The sequence below is a fragment of the Hibiscus syriacus genome, unplaced genomic scaffold, assembly GCF_006381635.1.
Source record: "Hibiscus syriacus cultivar Baekdansim isolate YM2019G1 unplaced genomic scaffold, ASM638163v2 tig00110622_pilon, whole genome shotgun sequence".
Classification (NCBI taxonomy): Eukaryota; Viridiplantae; Streptophyta; class Magnoliopsida; order Malvales; family Malvaceae; genus Hibiscus; species Hibiscus syriacus.
This window is the reverse complement of record NW_024062803.1, coordinates 229,046-246,554: the sequence shown is the minus strand read 5'-3', so window position 1 is coordinate 246,554 and position 17,509 is coordinate 229,046. Positions and strand designations below refer to the sequence as shown.

The following is a 17,509-nucleotide window of genomic DNA, read 5'->3' as shown; positions in this document are numbered from 1 at the left end:
CTGTGCCCCTGTCACTATCCTTTTCCGAGATGTGTTTTCGAAGCACAATGAATTGTCCTTGTCATCGGGCCCACTGATTTAAGGTTTTAAACTAAACACTGTTTTTAGGCTATCAAGTTATGTAATTTCCAACAGGGTCATTATGATTTTTCTTTTATGAATATGGGGCTCGATGTTTACTAATGAAACCCAGCAACAAAAATGATTTTATGACTAACGAGTGGCTAAGGTGGCGAGACGTCGAACATTGGAGCCTCCAACTTTAGCTTAAACTTGGCAGCCTTTTGAAAATGCCACACATTAAAGGTCTCACCGACTCCCATCAAAGACACAGACAAGAAAAAAAGATCTAAAGTGAACAATTGAACAACCAAATCGATTCAATTCAAAAGAAGATAAGGCATACACAAAAAGGAACCAAGAATGAACATATTTTCTACGCATTTCTTTACACACTGTAAAAGAAAACTGGAAAATTGTATCCAAAATTCCACTCGGAATTTACCATGTATCTTACCAGGACGACTTCTGGGAAGTGTTGAAACCTGGAAAATTACATTATTCTAATAGTAATTATCGACATCCCACGTACAAGACCCAAAATCGACGTCTAGTTTTACAGAAATATCAGCATAACCAAGTTCCGTACGTTCTTCTGGTAACCTCATTTCATCAAACAATACTGGTTCGAGATGATCAGAATTGAAGTAATCACATAAAACATCCGGATCTGTTAATAAGTACTCATCTGATAAGTTACTCGGTTCTATTTTGAGTTCATCGACAGGTTTCCACTCACTTTCGATGTGCCCCGAAGAGTCATCTTTGGAGTCCGTTTGAAGTTCAGCTTCTTCGTTGGACTGGAATCTGAGAACCGATGTAGGTGAACGGAGAGACGTGGAGTCTTGAGCCGAATCGTACCCGGAAATCATTTCAAGATCAATCTCCGGTGGAGAAGGTCTCACCGGAGGTTTTGCAAAGTTTGTGAGAGCATCGGGGCCTTTGATTCGAACCGCGGCACGGTCATATTCCAAAGCAGCTTCCTCAGCAGTGTCATAAGTGCCGAGCCAGACCCTGGTTCGACTCGTGGGGTCTCTGATCTCAGCCGCCCATCTTCCCCACGGCCGTTGTCGAACACCACGATATTTGACGACACCGTTGGACAAAGATTGCAGCTTTTGTTGTTGCTTCTTCGATCTCATATTTACATAGTTGCTTTTATTAACTATTGGCCTGTATTGCTTGTTTGCCGGCTTGGAGGAATTGACAGTGGAACAATCTTCGATCCTTATTTCGTTTATATGCCTTTTCACCCTATGATGCCTCGATCGTTCACATTCGTCGCTGGAAGAATCCGTGGCGTCCTCATCGGTGACACAAATCCTGACAATTTTAGGGGCTTTAGCTTTGGACTCCATCGGAAACCACTTGCTAGATGGCTTTACTAGCTTGCTTGTTACAGTTTTTTGCTCTGTATATTTCACTGGGAACCAACTCGATGGCTTCATCTCCGGAACAGTATCATAAAAATGGGTATTTTGAAGAACAAAATAAGAGAGAAGAATCTGTAAAAGAAACGATATACAAAGCAAATTGTTGGAGAGTAAAGAGCGAGAGACCAGTGCTAAACGGGAGAGTTTCAGTTGTTTTGGAAAAGTCAAAATGGCAAGAATCGTTGTTTAATAGGAGTATCTTGAATAAAACTACTTTATTAGAAATATATTTATTTTCCTTTTTATTTTTGTTTGTAGGGTAAATCATAAATTGCATCACTCAGTTGTTTTTGTTTTTGTTTTTGTTAATAAAGTTTTAAAACTATCAATTTAAACATTAAATATTTAATTTTTTTCTTATTTTGAGCAAATTGTCGTTAAATAATTAATTACGTCAATACATAATAGATGATGTGACGAGATATAAAATATGGCATCATTTTGATTCTTTACAAAAAGTTAAATTTAATTAAAATGATAGCATTTTTCTTGAAAAATTACCGCTTACTGGTATATTTATCGATCTAACATCGGTCAGACTATATTTCTCAATCTAATACCCTTTGCAGTAAAGTGCACCCCCTGCACCGCGTTATATGTTGATTTGGTGCCACTCAGGGTAAGGCGCGTCCTCTGCACCGCTCTATATGCTGACATGGAATATACGTGGGTATAGCGTGGCCCCTGGGGCGCGCCTTACGCCACGTAGGGATATAGCGCGGGGCAGGGGCCGCGCCTTACCTTTAATTCTGATATAATTATATATAACACGGGGCAGGGGCCGCACCATACCTTTAACTGATATAATTATATAAGGCGCGGTGCAGGTACTGCGCCTTGTATAATTATAGCAACTTTTCTCGGCTATAAATACCCTTCTCCCCCGGTTAAGTTACTCACAGCTGATGGAATATACGTGGTTATAGCGTGGCCCCTGGGGCGCCCTTACGCCACGTAGGGATATAGCGCGGGCAGGTCCGCGCCTTACCTTTAATTCTGATATAATTATAACACGGGGCAGGGGCCGCACCATACCTTTAACTGATAATTATATAGGCGCGGTGCAGGTACTGCGCCTTGTATAATTATAGCAACTTTTCTCGGCTATAAATACCCTTCTCCCCCCGGTTAAGTTACTCACATCTCTCACATCTCTCCTCTCAACTTATAAATTAATACAAAATTCCATCAACGAGTCAATAATTCTAGCAATTTTCTTATATTTGATTTAGAAGTTCGTGCGATTTTTCGTTATAATGTAATTTTGTTATAAATTTTTTTATTACTTATTGTTTATGATTATTTGAAAAATATTATACTAATTATTTTCATTAATTTTGTGTTTGTAAAATTGGAAAGCGGGAGCATATACGTAGAATAGTTTATAGTGCAGATATAATATAAAATTATATTTAAATTATTTACGTTGATGTGTAAAAATTTTATTGTGTTATATTTTCGTTTATATATTATTTATTTAATCAGGTTTGTTTCAGTTATTTTTTTGCAGATATAATATTGTCGCACTTTTAAACTCAAAGAATGGCGCGACTTTCAGCTATTGTTTATTATGATGGTGAAATTCGAGAAAATGAAACCGGAGTTGTTTTCGTATTAAATGAGCGTGTTAAAATATCATTCAAGATAAACATAACTCTTGAGGAGCTGATAACGAAGATTTCGAGGAAGATTCATATTGGAAGTAGTAGAAGAATGTCGTCGTTGCAATACAGATTTCCAACATCATTGTTGTCATTAACTTATACAGCGTTCGAACTTTCGAACAATGATGATGTTGAAATTATGGTTGAAGCTCAAAGTAATTATTTAGATGTCGATCTTGAGATGTATGCACATTTTGTTCAAGTGTGTGTTGTTCGGGGTCAATCATTAAGCTCCCACTATGGGCTGGCTGAACAGGTTGACAGCCCGACTACAGTAATGTGTAATGATTTTAATGTCATAATGGGGAGACATTCATCTGCAACTCCTTACGATATGTACCGAGGTGGGTCCAAGAACAATCTGTATGGCAACACCGCGTCCAGTTCAAGGGAAAGGTATTCATCTGCAAATTTCTTTCACCATATAGAGATGCCATCGACGTAACCATCTATATAGTTTCCATTTGACACGATGGCTTCAAGCTTCAGGGGGAGACATTCGACTGCGGCATTTTTCTATCTCAATGTCGATATGGCTTCTAGTTCAAGGGGAAGGCGTGCAAGTAGTATGTTATTCGACCTAAATGTGGAGCGCATGGAGGAACCATCATTTCCACCAGAATAATTACTTTGTGAGCCTAGTGCGGATGGTGCTGAGACTGGACTATTCATTCACCCAGAATCACCGTAATTCAACTCCGATGATGATGAAGTTCCAGGAAATATGGCACAAACTAACCCTCATGCACACATATATGAAGCTGATAAAAACAACATATGAGAACTAACAGTATACAACGGTCTTCACACATCTTATGCTGGAGGGGTCAACCAAAATCATCCCAACTTGGACTCTGAAATGATATGCCAAGCCATCATGCCCATGGTAAAAACAAACTCTCATATAACTGTTGCAGTGTTGATTTCAACTATACAATCGCATTATGGGTACACTGTCTCCTATAAAAAAGCTTGGTTGGCAAAACAAAATGTCATTGTCAAACTTCATGGCGAATGAGATGCATCTTACAACGAACTTCCAGGTTGGTTTAGGCTGGTGCAGACGTTGAATCCTAGGATAATTGTGGACTTCGAAACCTCCTATTCATACCATAATGATCGAGTTCTTCAATTTCGATGCCAATTCTATCGGGTTTTTTGGAGTTACCCACAGTGCGTTAATGCTGTCAAATACTGCAAGCATGTGGTCCAGATCGACGGGACTTTCTTGTATGGAAAATACAAGCAAGTTTTATTATTGGTAGTTGTCCAAGATGGCAATCGCAACATTCTTCCAGTTGCTTTTGCTCTTGTCGAATGAGAAGATACAGATTCTTGGGCTTTTTTCCTCCGAAATTTACGTGCACATGTTATCACGAGGGAAAATATCTGTGCCATTTCATATCGCCGAGCTGAGATCAAAGAAACAATAGAGTCTTTGGGTCCAATGTGGCAACCACCCTTTGTCCAACATAGGTATGTCTCCGACACATTGCTGCGAACTACCATGGAAGGTACAAGAAGAATGATGAGCGTCAATTAATTGTGCGCATGGGTAAGTGAAACTGATGTAGATTGTTTTTTTTGATCATTTTAATGTTGCAAAGAAAGCAAGTTAGTAAGTTATACATTTTTATATTAGGTTACAAACTACTTCCTTGAACGTTTGAATCAATGCTTCAAGATTTGTGGGCGAAGAACGAGGAAGGATACGATTACATTAGCCTCATCGATAAAGAAATATGGACGAACGCATATGATGGTGGATATCGATATGGGCACATGACGACGAACTTGGCAGAGGCAATCAATTCAACCTTAAAGGATGCACGTCACTTACCAGTAGCAGCTTTGGTAAAGACTACATATTTTTGTTTGGGGGCGCTTTTTGCGAAGCTCGGGGGATAAGCTCAAACCTGGATGCAAGGCGGTCATGTCTATCACCCTAGATTAGTTGCAGATCTACAGAATTTTTTTTGCATCAAATGGAATGTCTGTAACAAGCTTCTCTAGAAGGCATGAAATGTTTCGTGTCACAGAGTTGCTGCGACCTCTTCAAGGGATTGAAGTTGTGTCATTAAGAGTAAATATAAAGGGCAGAACATACGACTGCGGGTTTTTTCAAGCTCTGAAGTATCCATGCTCTCATGTGATAGCAGCTTGCTCGCATACACTTCAAGACTATAACCATTTTTTGGATCCTGTATACCTACTATATGAAGTTTTTAAGGTATACAGATTTGAGTTTCCCCCCATAGATAATGACAAAGACCCTGATGAGGTTCAAGATTGGCTTCCGATTGTACCAAATCCGAGTTTATTGAGGGAGCGTGGTCGTCCAAAATCCAATCGAATTCATTGCGATATAGATATTCGAGAAAGATCTAGACAAGACAGAAGATGTGGGCATTGTAGAAACCCATGACATACTAGAAAAACATGTCCACTTCTGTTGCCGTCAAGTAACAATTGATGAGGAAATGATATATTTGTTTATCAAATAATAATTCTTGTACTTTAATTTTCATTTACTTCAAGTTAATTTCATTCGATAATAGTTGATGAAGATTAAAAAATGATACAATAATACGAGATTGGACGTTTGCGTCTATATGTGATTATAATAAAAGAGATAATAAGTGATAAACTTAAGAAAGTTATCGAACACAATCATTAAATTTTATCAAACTAATAATAATTTGGTATTTCAAAATAATTCAAATCCAACAAACTTACAATAAGTATTAAATGGTAAATGAAAACCAAATTACAATAACTAATATTAAATGGTAATAAACAAAATTAACTGAAATACATTAAAAAAAGTCCAACAAATTTAACAAAATAAAGTAAGTATTAAATGAGAAATAATAAAAAATTACAATTAAAAAGTCCAATAAACTAAATACAAATATAATAAAAAACAAAATCTATCGATGCATGTGACGCGAATGTGTTCAGCAGGGTGGTGGCTGTCGGTCTCGAGGAGGATTTCTTCGTATCACTGGTTGTGACTCCTCGCTGTCATCACCATCATCATCTTCGTCGTCGTCGTCCTGAGTAGGTACATTAGGTTGATGAGGAGCTGATGACGATGAAGAACCTCCATAAAATAAGGACCCTGGAGGTGTATGATTGACTATCCCACCGGCCTGCGAAAACTGGGAAAATTGGGAAAACTCATAAAACCCAGACATCGCTGAGTGTGAAAACTGTACAGGAGGTGTCTGTGTTGCGGCCATGTGTGATGAGGCTGAACCTGCCAAATATCCAGCATATGAACCCCAAGTCGAATATACAAACATATACCCATAATAGCCTCCAGGAGGGGTCATCTGTGACGGCGGCGACGAGGTCATAAAACCAGGTGAAGGGGGCGGCATCTGGTAATGGAAAAACGGTGGCGGCATCATATATGGCTGCGGTATGTAAGTCACTGGATATGGTGGCTACTGTGAAGGTCTTACTGGTGCAGCTGAGGATGAACTAGAAGCACCTGCTCTCCGTCCACGAGTCGGGGGACGATGGTGCTGTGCCCTCGTGTATCCTCGGGAAGCAGAAATGGTTTCCCGTTACTGTTGAACCACTCATAATAACCGTCAGCAACCATCAAGAGGTCAAGTAAAATGGGCTCTCTACGGGGAAGATGCCAATATCGATCCTCCCACAATATGACCCACTCATGATGCCTCACCAGCCAATCTGTATCTATCTTGCCGCGTCTATCTGTGCTATGCAACTTGTCCATATTGCGGGGTGCTTCCGGAATTGGTTGAAAACAACCAAATTGCCAGAGCACACGATCAGTGGAGTGCCACTCGACGATCGCATAACAGATCAAGGGGACCATTGCCATCCAAACATCTGATGGGACCCTCAACTCAGGTGGGATCACCGCCATCACATCATCAGTAGAATATGGAACTCATTCAAACTAAAACAAATATATATAATTTTTATCAAAATAATAATCTAATTATATAACTATAATCTAAAATCGATTTTTAAACAATAAAATTCATATATGTGTGTCAGCCTTCTGATCGATTAGCACCCTCTTGATGATTTTTCCTATCAGTAGACCACCTATTCAAGGAAAAAAAATTATTATACGCTTTATAAAATTATTAATATACGAAACCAGTTTTATAATTACCGCAGGAGTAGTGGAAATACAAATGAGTTCTTCACAATGGGACATAAAAAGGGCAATCGATACCATGCCCAAGACTGCAGCAGCAGGAGACATCCGCCGATAGCATTACTCCTGTAGTCAGTGGCTCGACACATCTCCCTGTACATCAAAGCCAAAACTTCCGAGCCCCAACTGAATGATCCAGCCAGATGAAAGTCGCTCAGATATCGCAACCACATGCAGTGAACTTGGTTGCGCGATTTGTCCGGCATCAGCAACCCTCCTCCTATCAGCTGCAGTATGCATGCACGTGCATATATTTTAACTTCATCCTCAGACGTGTCCTCGCTCAACTCCCGAAAATTGGCATCTAACTAATTTAACGGTATCCGACCACCGTTAAAACTTTCCGGGACACGTCCTAGATTTTCCCAGCACAAAGTAGTCCGGGAACCCTCCGTGATCCCTGATATAACATCCCCATCCACCGAAAGCCCCAGGTGCATAGCAACATCCTCAAGTGTAATCGTGCACTCTCTGCACAGAAGATGGAATGTGTGGGTCTCCGGCCTCCACCGCTCTACTAAGGTAGAGATAAGGTCTGGTTCTATCTTACAGTGACCCTGATATCTACCTATGTAACCAAATTCAGCCTCTACTAAATACGACAAGACACGACTAGGTATCACTAACTTAAGGTTCATAATAAAAGGATCTAATACACGGTGCTTCTCCTAAAAATAAATAATTACAAAAAGTAATTCTTAATCTAATAATCATGTATTAAATAAATCAACAAATTATTACTAATAATTTAAATTAAATTAAAACGTTAAAATGTTGCCGTATTAGCAAAGTGTCGAGATATATGATTTCCATCCAAGCGAAGTATACCGTCTTCCATTATATATCTGCAAAAAAAAATTATATAAGTAAAATATTAAATAAATTAAAATACTTAAATAAATTAAATACAAAATATTAAAAATATAATAAAATATACCTTAAATAGAGAATATAAGAGTATTTGAGAGAAATTGAGAGAATTTGGTGTGATGAAAGTGATTGAGGATGGGGGTATTTATAGGGAGGATTGGGGTGTGAAGCGTCGAGGTATGAGGGTAATTAAACATATAGCGCGGGGCAGGGGGCGCGCCTTTCTGACGCGTGGCAGATACACAGGTAAGGCGCGACCCCTTATCCGCGCTATACCCACGTGTATCTCATGTCAGAATATAGCGCGGTGCAGGGGTGCGTCTTACCCCACGTGACGCCAAATCAGTATATAGCGCGGTTCAGGGGGTGCTCTTTATTGCTGAGAGTGTTAGATTGAGAAATATAGTCTGACCAGTATTAAATCGATAAATATATCGGTCACCGATGATTTTTCAAAAAAAAATACCTAAAATGAATCATTTTTGAATTATTGTAATTTTTTTTCTTTTTTCTTTCTTTTCTTTCTCATTCTCTCTCTGTGTTAAACCTATTCATATTATGATTATCAATCGTTCATCATCAATTATCATCATTAGTGATTAAAATATTATTGAAGTAATCTATATTTTAATAATAAAATAAATCACACCATTTTACTTTTTATAATTTAATGAATGAGTGATCAAAATATAATTAGTTCAAAAGTGAAGTGATTAAATCAAAAAATTAAACTTAAGTGACCAAAATATGAGTTAGAAGAGTTGAATGGTGAATTTTTATAATTTACTCCTTTATTTAATTATTAAAATATTAATCATTGATCATTAACAAAAAATGTGTTAGAGTACAGAGATGGTTCCGGTGTCCCCTGGAGATCCCAAACGAATTGCCACATCTCCTTCTTCGTAACACGTGTCCTAGCGCTACCTCGAAATGAGGTTGGTCACCAAGAAACAAAAACTTTTCTCACTCTCTAATGATCCACGTGTAAACACGCTTCATTCGCATTGGACACCTACCCGCAATTAAGAGATTTTATTTGGTGGTGAGCTAAATAACGGTGAAAACATGTGAGATTAGTGTCTCTCACAGTGACCGGCGATATATCCGTCACCGGAGGGAGGACATGATAAACCAGCTCTGTTGCACATAATATCTGTCGCCACGTCATCATATTAAAATCAATATATAAATTAGTATCTAAACTGAGTTTTCCTAAATTTGATATCTAATATTTTAGATCAATTTAGTAATTGAAGTTAGCCTAAAACAAATTATTTCTCGATTAACCGGGCCCTCATAATGATATGAAATTTAGTCCGTTTACGTTATCAATGTCAAATTGTAATTTGCTTGGCCGTCAAGCGTCAAAATTTCCTTCAATATGAGAAAGAAAACACATAATGGAATAAAACAAAGAAGCAGAGCGTATTGAAATTTGTAATAAGAACAAGAGCAGCTACGTATATGAAGCTTGGGGGACAAGGAATGAATGGAGGAGAGTAGCAGTTCGGACATAAAATAATGACAAAAGTGGTTGGGTACGAAAACCACACCACCTTTATCTTCACTCACCTTACCCCATTTACTTCCCCTCTCTACTACTTAATTCCTCAACATCAAGTCAAGAGTCTTTAATTATTTTAATAAATACGTTATTATGTTTTTTAATATTTAATACTTGACTTTTACTGAACTTTTTCCGAAATATGATTCTTTTTTTATAAAGATAATCTTAGTCAGTATCATTTTATATTAATATTTTTATTTCTTTTGTCTGATCAGCCTGAATAGTAACCCAGAGTCTGTACCACCAAGGTCATTACTTGGGAGGTACATGTAGCAATTTATCAAATCAAAAGATATTTGAATTCTCTAAAATAAATTTTCTAAACTTAGAAATTGGAACATTGAAGAGTTACCATAGTCTACATCATAGAAGAGGTTAGATTTGACTTCCTGAATCGTAATTCATTTTACTATTTTTTATTATCAAATTGTACTAGTTGTAGATATTTAAGAATTAAAAACTAAAATAAATATTAAATTAGATAAACAATAAATCCCTACATACAAAGTGCTCGAACTCGAGAGCTTAAAAAATAACAATAAGTCTCTTAACAATTCATGTCACTTAATACTTAAATATTAGGATAAGCATACTATAGAATTGACTTTTATTTATTTCTTTTGTTTAAGACTTTGCAATGTTTAATAACTACATAAATTTAAATTATATATAAAATTAAATTAAATTAACCTCTAAATAATATAGTCGAATTAAATTGAATCATTACATGAGGTATAAAATTCTATTCACAATATTTTTTCTATCTACAAAATTCGAATTCAAGATACTACTTAAGAAACATCGAACATTGAATTCTTTATCGATTACCAATCAAACCAACAAACATTTATCATAATTTACCAGATATATTTTTATTTAAATCCCTGTATTTCCAAAAAATAGAAAGGCTAAAATGCCAACCTCTTGTCTTGTGTGTTCTTCTTTTTCATTTTTTTTGATGCGCTCTCTTTGTGCTTGGATATTACTATTTTCGGTAAGCCTACCGCAGTAATCTCACCACGGCCAATGTAAATTCACCTCATAAATGGTCAAGTCAACACATACAAGAACTTGATTTATTGAACAACATTGTCTAATTATCATACAAAAGTTCCAGATAAGATGAAGAACATGAAAAGGGAGAGGTTTCATAATTGGAAAGTTGATCTATTCCTTAGTTAAATGCCAAAAGATGGCCACAATTTGAACCGTCAAATTTCAGCCTGATATATGTGTTTGATGGATTCAGGGGAGTCAAATATCTTGCATAAAATTAAGGTTCAACCATGAAAATGTACAATTTTGTAACACGCAAGTGCTGAAAACACATCCCAGCGTTTTAGCTCATGTTTACCATTATATCAAAATGAACTCAAAATTCTGCTCACAAAAGCCCGAATTCAATTTGTCATAAAAAGAAAATATCCCAACCTGAATCCAAAAACATTTCAACCTTACAACAAAACCGAAACTAAACTTAATCCGTGTCTGAAGCCCAACATGATCCATTACTTTCTTTATCGATACCGTACTATCAAACACAACTCTAAATTAACTATTTATAACCTTAAACTCGTAAATCGAAGGCTTCCAAGATATTATAACATTAACGATGCCAATCAAATATTTTTTTTTTTGGATAATTCAACATTTTATTACCACAACAGTAAGGTTTTGATACAACCAATAACCAATCAACAAAACAGAACAGCCTAATTACACATCAATGATTGGTTGTACTATACCCCAAGCATTACAAAAGGATAAGTTAGTACTATCTAGTCTATTTATGGATCTGTCCCTTAGACGAATTGCAACCACATCGACAATTTCTTTAAGAATATCGTCAGCAGATCGGAAACGGCCCTGAAATAATCTCTGGTTACGTTCCTGCCACAAGAAGTAAATGAAGGCATTCCACGAGATCTTCAAAATGGCAATTAAGAGGTACTTCCTTTCCAAGAGGAGCAAGCACGAGTTACCATTTCATCCCAAGTCAAAGCATAAAAGTTCATCTTATTCATGTTAAGGATGGGTTTCCATATACCAACAACCAAGGAGCAATTAGAGAAAATATGATCTCTAGTTTCTTGATGAGTGCTACAGTTTATACATAGTCCATCCGTGCAAATTCCCATTCTTTCTAAACGATCTCTGGTTGGTAATTTATTCAAAATGGTCATCCAAGCAATCAAGCTATGCTTTGGAATATGCAAAGGATACTATATTAGACGCTGCCAAATAACCTTTTGCACTTGCGGTCGAATGTACTCGTATATTTCCTTAGTACGCATGAAACCAGAAGCAAAAAAAAGAGCAGTAGTAGGTCTCAATTTCAGAATTCTTTTGAATCCCCAACTAACATTTGTTCCAGCCTCGAAATGCCAGAAATCCTGTCATTTAAGAATGTAATTGTGTAACCACGCAACCCACAATAAACCGTTACTAGTAAAAACCTTCCTAATGAGGCTTATAGTGCATGCTCTATTCCAAATTGATGTATTAATCAGACCTAAACCACCTTCTAATTTGGTGAGGCACATACGATCCCAGCTTACCCGGGCTCCAGTTGCAGGTTTGTCTTCGCCTTTCCAGAAGAACCTTGCGCAAAGTTGGTCGATTGCTTTTAGAATCGAGGCTGGAAGGAGAAGCTGTCTGCACCAGGAATTACTGATGTTGAACAGAACGGTGCGAATTAATTCCAGTCTGCCAGCGTAACTAAGGTTTCGGGTGGACCAGTGATGCAATCGCTGCTTTATTTTCTCAAGTAGAGGTTCACAGTCCTTCATAGTTAGCTTGCGAGTGATTAAAGGGATACCGAGGTACCTAACAGGAAGGGAACCGGACTTGAAACCTGAAAGACGCTTAATATCCGCCAGTTCCCTTGGAAGAATACCCGCCGTAAAAAGCTCACATTTGGAAGAATTAAGCTTTAGCCCTGAAAATTCATAGAATTGATCAAGGACACTTAAAACACCAGCAACCGAACCAATATTACCTTTGCATAAAATCAGTAGGTCATCAGCAAAAGAAAGATGTGAAAGCCCGATCTTCTTGCATTTAGGGTGAAAACTAAAGATTCCTTTTGAAGCAGCCAAGTTTAGCATTTTTGAGAGCACATTCATAGCGAGGACAAACAAATATAGGGATAGGGGTCTCCCTGCCTTAGACCTCTAGCTCCTTTAAAATAACCAATCAATGAGCCATTGAAGGAGATTGAGTATCTAGCTTGAGAAAAACAACTTCAATCCAAGTAATAAATCTTGGAGGGAAATTGAGGGCTGTTAGAATAGAAGAAATAAAGTTACAACGCAATGTATCAAAAACCTTGTGTAAGTCGATCTTCATAGTGCATCTAGGAGAGATGGGTTTCCTACCATAACCTCTAACAATCTCCTGAGCAAGAAGAGAGTTGTCAATGATGTTGCGCCCTCGGATAAAAGCAGTTTGATTCAATGATATAATCTGAGGAAGAAAATCAGTCATTCTGTTGACCAGAATTTTAGAGATAATCTTGTAGATAACGGAACAACAGGAGATAGGCCTGAATTCTTTGACAGTTGTTGGATTTTGTACTTTAGGAACAAGTACAATTATAGTTGAGTTAAAGGCTGGGTGAATATGAGAGTTGCAGAAGAAATAATTAATAGCCTCAATAACATTTTCACCCACAATGGACCATGTTTTCTTGAAGAAGTAAGGTGTGAAACCATCCGGTCCAGGGGCCTTTTCATTGCCTTGGCAAAAGATGGCATTGTGGATTTCTTCATTCGTGATATCCTTAACAATAGCAGAAGCAACTTCGATAGGCAAAGAAAATTCAAGAATGTCCTGAAGGGAAGAAGGATTAATATCCTTAACCATAGAATCAGTAGTACCAAGCAGATTAGTGAAAAAAGAAGTAACTTCATTGGCAATGGCATCGAAAGTAAGTTTCAAGCCTATTCCCTCTTTCATCAACTAGGACTCTAATGGTATTCCTTTTGTTTTTAAAAGCCACAATGGAATGAAAAAATTTGGTATTTTTGTCACCATCTTTAATCCATTGAACTTTAGCCTTTAGTTTGAAGAAAAGTGATTCAGCTTCTTCAAGAGAGTTCAACTATTGTTGAATGTCAAGTTTCTTCTATAAGGCTTCCTCTCCTCTAAGAGTGAGCAATTGTTCTTCAACTCCAATCGCTTGGATTTAACTCTATCAGAGATGTTGCTAAAGTTTTCTTTGTTAAACCTTCTGAGACAAACTTTAAGTCTTCTTAGTATTATGAACAGTACCATCATAGGATTGCCATGAGTATCTTGAGTCCAAGATTGGCTTACAATATTGAGAAAGTTGGGATGGCCAGCCCAAAAGTTAAAAAATTTGAAAGGCTTAGGCTTGGTGGCAGGGTGGTCTTTCGAAAATCACATAATGGCCATGCTATGATCAGAGATTCCAGGAGCTAAGAATTCCACAAAAGATTGGTGGAAGGAGGAAGCCAGGATTTATCATAATTCTGTCGAGTTTCCTAGCCAAAAAAAATTCATGTTCTTTATTACTCCAAGTGTATTTGTAACACCCCAACCCGGATCCGACCCGGATCCGAGTCCGAAATGTCACATTGACTTTTCAAAAACCTTTACTTGTATAAAATAGTGAGTAATTTAAAATTTATTATTACATATAACTTATTCAAAACCTTTATCGAACTATTCAGAGCTTATATAATATATTATCTTGAATACATGCCAACTAGAAATTTATGTATTAAAATACATATTATTCATCTTTCTTCTGATCTGACATTTGGTAAGAAGAACTGACCTGTCTTGCTCCATATTGCTCTTTACTCTTCTCACTTTGGTAACCTACGTGTGAAACAATCACACGCTAAGTCGATGACTTAGTGAGGCAATAAACATAAAATATAAACTATAGCTTGTAATCATGTATGAACTATTACTACTATCACTCATACCTTTATTTATGTAACAAATCCCTGTAACACATATGCAATATATATATCATTACATATAGAAACATATACACACATATATTCCTCACTCATCATTTCTATCATTAGCCTTATTTCACTATCCATATTACTATCATTTATATGTGTTGGTCATATCCTCTTGAACTTAACCTTGTTAACCAACATATGCTTCGTGTAACCAAACAATACACATATCATCATATGACTCGTGCAATACACATATCAACATATATCACAAAAGCATATTTTTCACATGTAATATATTTATTTTTATATCTTTGTCTAGCCCATATACATTTCTGAGAACTATAGATATGTGAGTTTATAGAGGTTGTGCACTAATGCTGTCACCATAACTCGTATAAATGCACCGAAGTGCCACGTAGAATTACAACGTAGTGCCACGTAGAAATGCACCGAAGTGCCATATAAGGTTGTCCCTAAGGACCATATATCATTCCTTAAGAATCATATACATATGCCAAGGATCAAGTATGTTTCTCAAAAGACCTCACACATGTTCCGAAAAATACATATATGTCCCGAAGGACCGCGTAGACCCTCGACTCTTGGCATGCCAACTATACCTCTAGCTCTCATGACACATAACATGGGCATTAATCTTTATGTTATCACACATTCACATATACACATAGTCTTTTTATTACATTTTTATAAGATCACACGTAGTCAAGTAGTTCATTTCCATATAAATCACACATACACGTAGATCACTTGCACGTAGAACATCTTTATATAATCATATGATTCACTTTCACTTATCACATATACTTTTTCTTTCATATATCTCATGGCATATATCACATGGCTCTTTATTTCATTCTCATATGATCACATAATCATGTAGTTCCCTTCTCCTATCACTTTGCATGGTTTTACATAAACATATATCATACCTTATTCATATATATATCTGCAAATACATGTAAGCCCATATTTTCTTAACTTATAACTTACGTTACATATGCATGTAATCTTATGACTTATTGTTAAATAACTCAAATAACATTGTATTATTACATACTTTGTTCCATAACCATATATTTACATACCTTATACTTACCTAGTTTACTCTATTTCACACATAGTCACATAATCACGTAATTTACTTACACATAGATCATTTTTATACCTAAATCATATAACACCCAATTCTTCCTCATAAAGTTATATTTTATATTCATATAATATCATATTATCCTATAAGTAAATACTTATCTTATGGTTTGGTATCATCATTCATACTCAATTCCCTTCACTAATATATTATTCTCATATTACTCTATAGTCTAATCTTATTTAACTCATCACCTTTCTCATGTAGTCATATAAATCTATTATATTGATTCTTATAATTGATCATGTATACTATTAACATGTATGGTCACCTATCATATAACCTATTTCACATTCACATTCAATCATATAAACCATTCATATTAATTCCTATACTTATCACAATACATGTATTCACACAATCATTTAACACATATTGTAATATATATCACATATACCCAAATCAAACATATGCCTATGATCATAAATTAATGCATTCTAATATAGGAAATAGACTCGTCGCAAGTCTTATTTCCATTAAACATCATAAACTAACTTGTATGCACTCACCTGAGCCTCACTAAGTTCCAATCCACTTTTATGCTTTCATCTCTTTCGATTGAATCTTGACTTGATAATCGTTACGGGACTTGTTCGTGCTCGATATCTATATGATCATACATTGATACATATCATTATCCAATTGATATACTCCAATCTATCATTTCGTAGACCAAAAGAAAGGTATAATTATTTCCCTTGAAGTGCATCGATGCATAAATTGCATTCGATGTTTCCATTTTTAAGGGTGCATCGATGCGCTTCCTGTGCATCGATACACACTGAACAATTTCTGGAAATTTACCCTTGATGCATCGGTGCACCTTGAATGTGCATCGATGCACATAGCCCAGAAATCTAATTTATGCCCGAAAATCCCCTCTTTTCAACTTAATTACTTCATATATCATTCCATTTCATATTCTTAACTTACTTACTCCTATTCAAACTCATTTATCTCGTCTTGAACCTTAATATTCTCTCCTCTTTATTAACTTCAAGAATTATACCAGATTTCCAACATGTTTCAAAACTCATTTTATCACTTCATATCTCTTAATTTAACCCTTGACAAGTCAAATTTATCTTCCAATTTGAGTAATGAACTCTATTTCAAGATTTCGCCCAAGAACCCCAAATCTTTAATCCCTCCTAACTCCATCATACTTTGATTTTAAGATAACTTAAGCTTTCCTTAAGCTTAGTTATCATCTAATAATCAAAACCTAACCTTAAAATCAGCAATTAATCCATAAACAAAGAAACTCACCTTTGAGCTTGGAGATACGGGAGGAGGAAGAAGAAGAAAGAAAACTCTGGATAATTCTCCTTTTCCACGTGGTTCCATATCTTATAAAAGAAATATAAAAATCTTACTTGCCAATTGACCATTTTACCCTTTAATTCATTCCATAATTACTAAATAACCTTCATCATATTTCTAATAAATCATTGAACTATTCAATTATCCTACTTTAATCACCAATTTCTAAAACTTTACAATTTGGTCACTAACCCGGTATTGAGGATGTTACAGTATTTAGGCCCAAAGTAAGGATGATCCAGAATAACAATCTCTTGAGTGAGGTCATGGAAGTCTT

The 17,509-nt window shown here is 36.2% G+C and overlaps 1 protein-coding gene across 1 annotated transcript; it reads right to left on the bottom strand.

Moving 5' to 3' along the window:
- Positions 1-563: 563 nt before the first annotated feature.
- LOC120136293 (ethylene-responsive transcription factor CRF5-like) lies at positions 564-1,629 on the bottom strand. The gene has a single exon (XM_039152365.1). The coding sequence runs from the start codon at positions 1,506-1,508 to the stop codon at positions 564-566; it is 945 nt and encodes a 314-aa protein (XP_039008296.1). The 5' UTR covers positions 1,509-1,629.
- Positions 1,630-17,509: the final 15,880 nt, after the last annotated feature.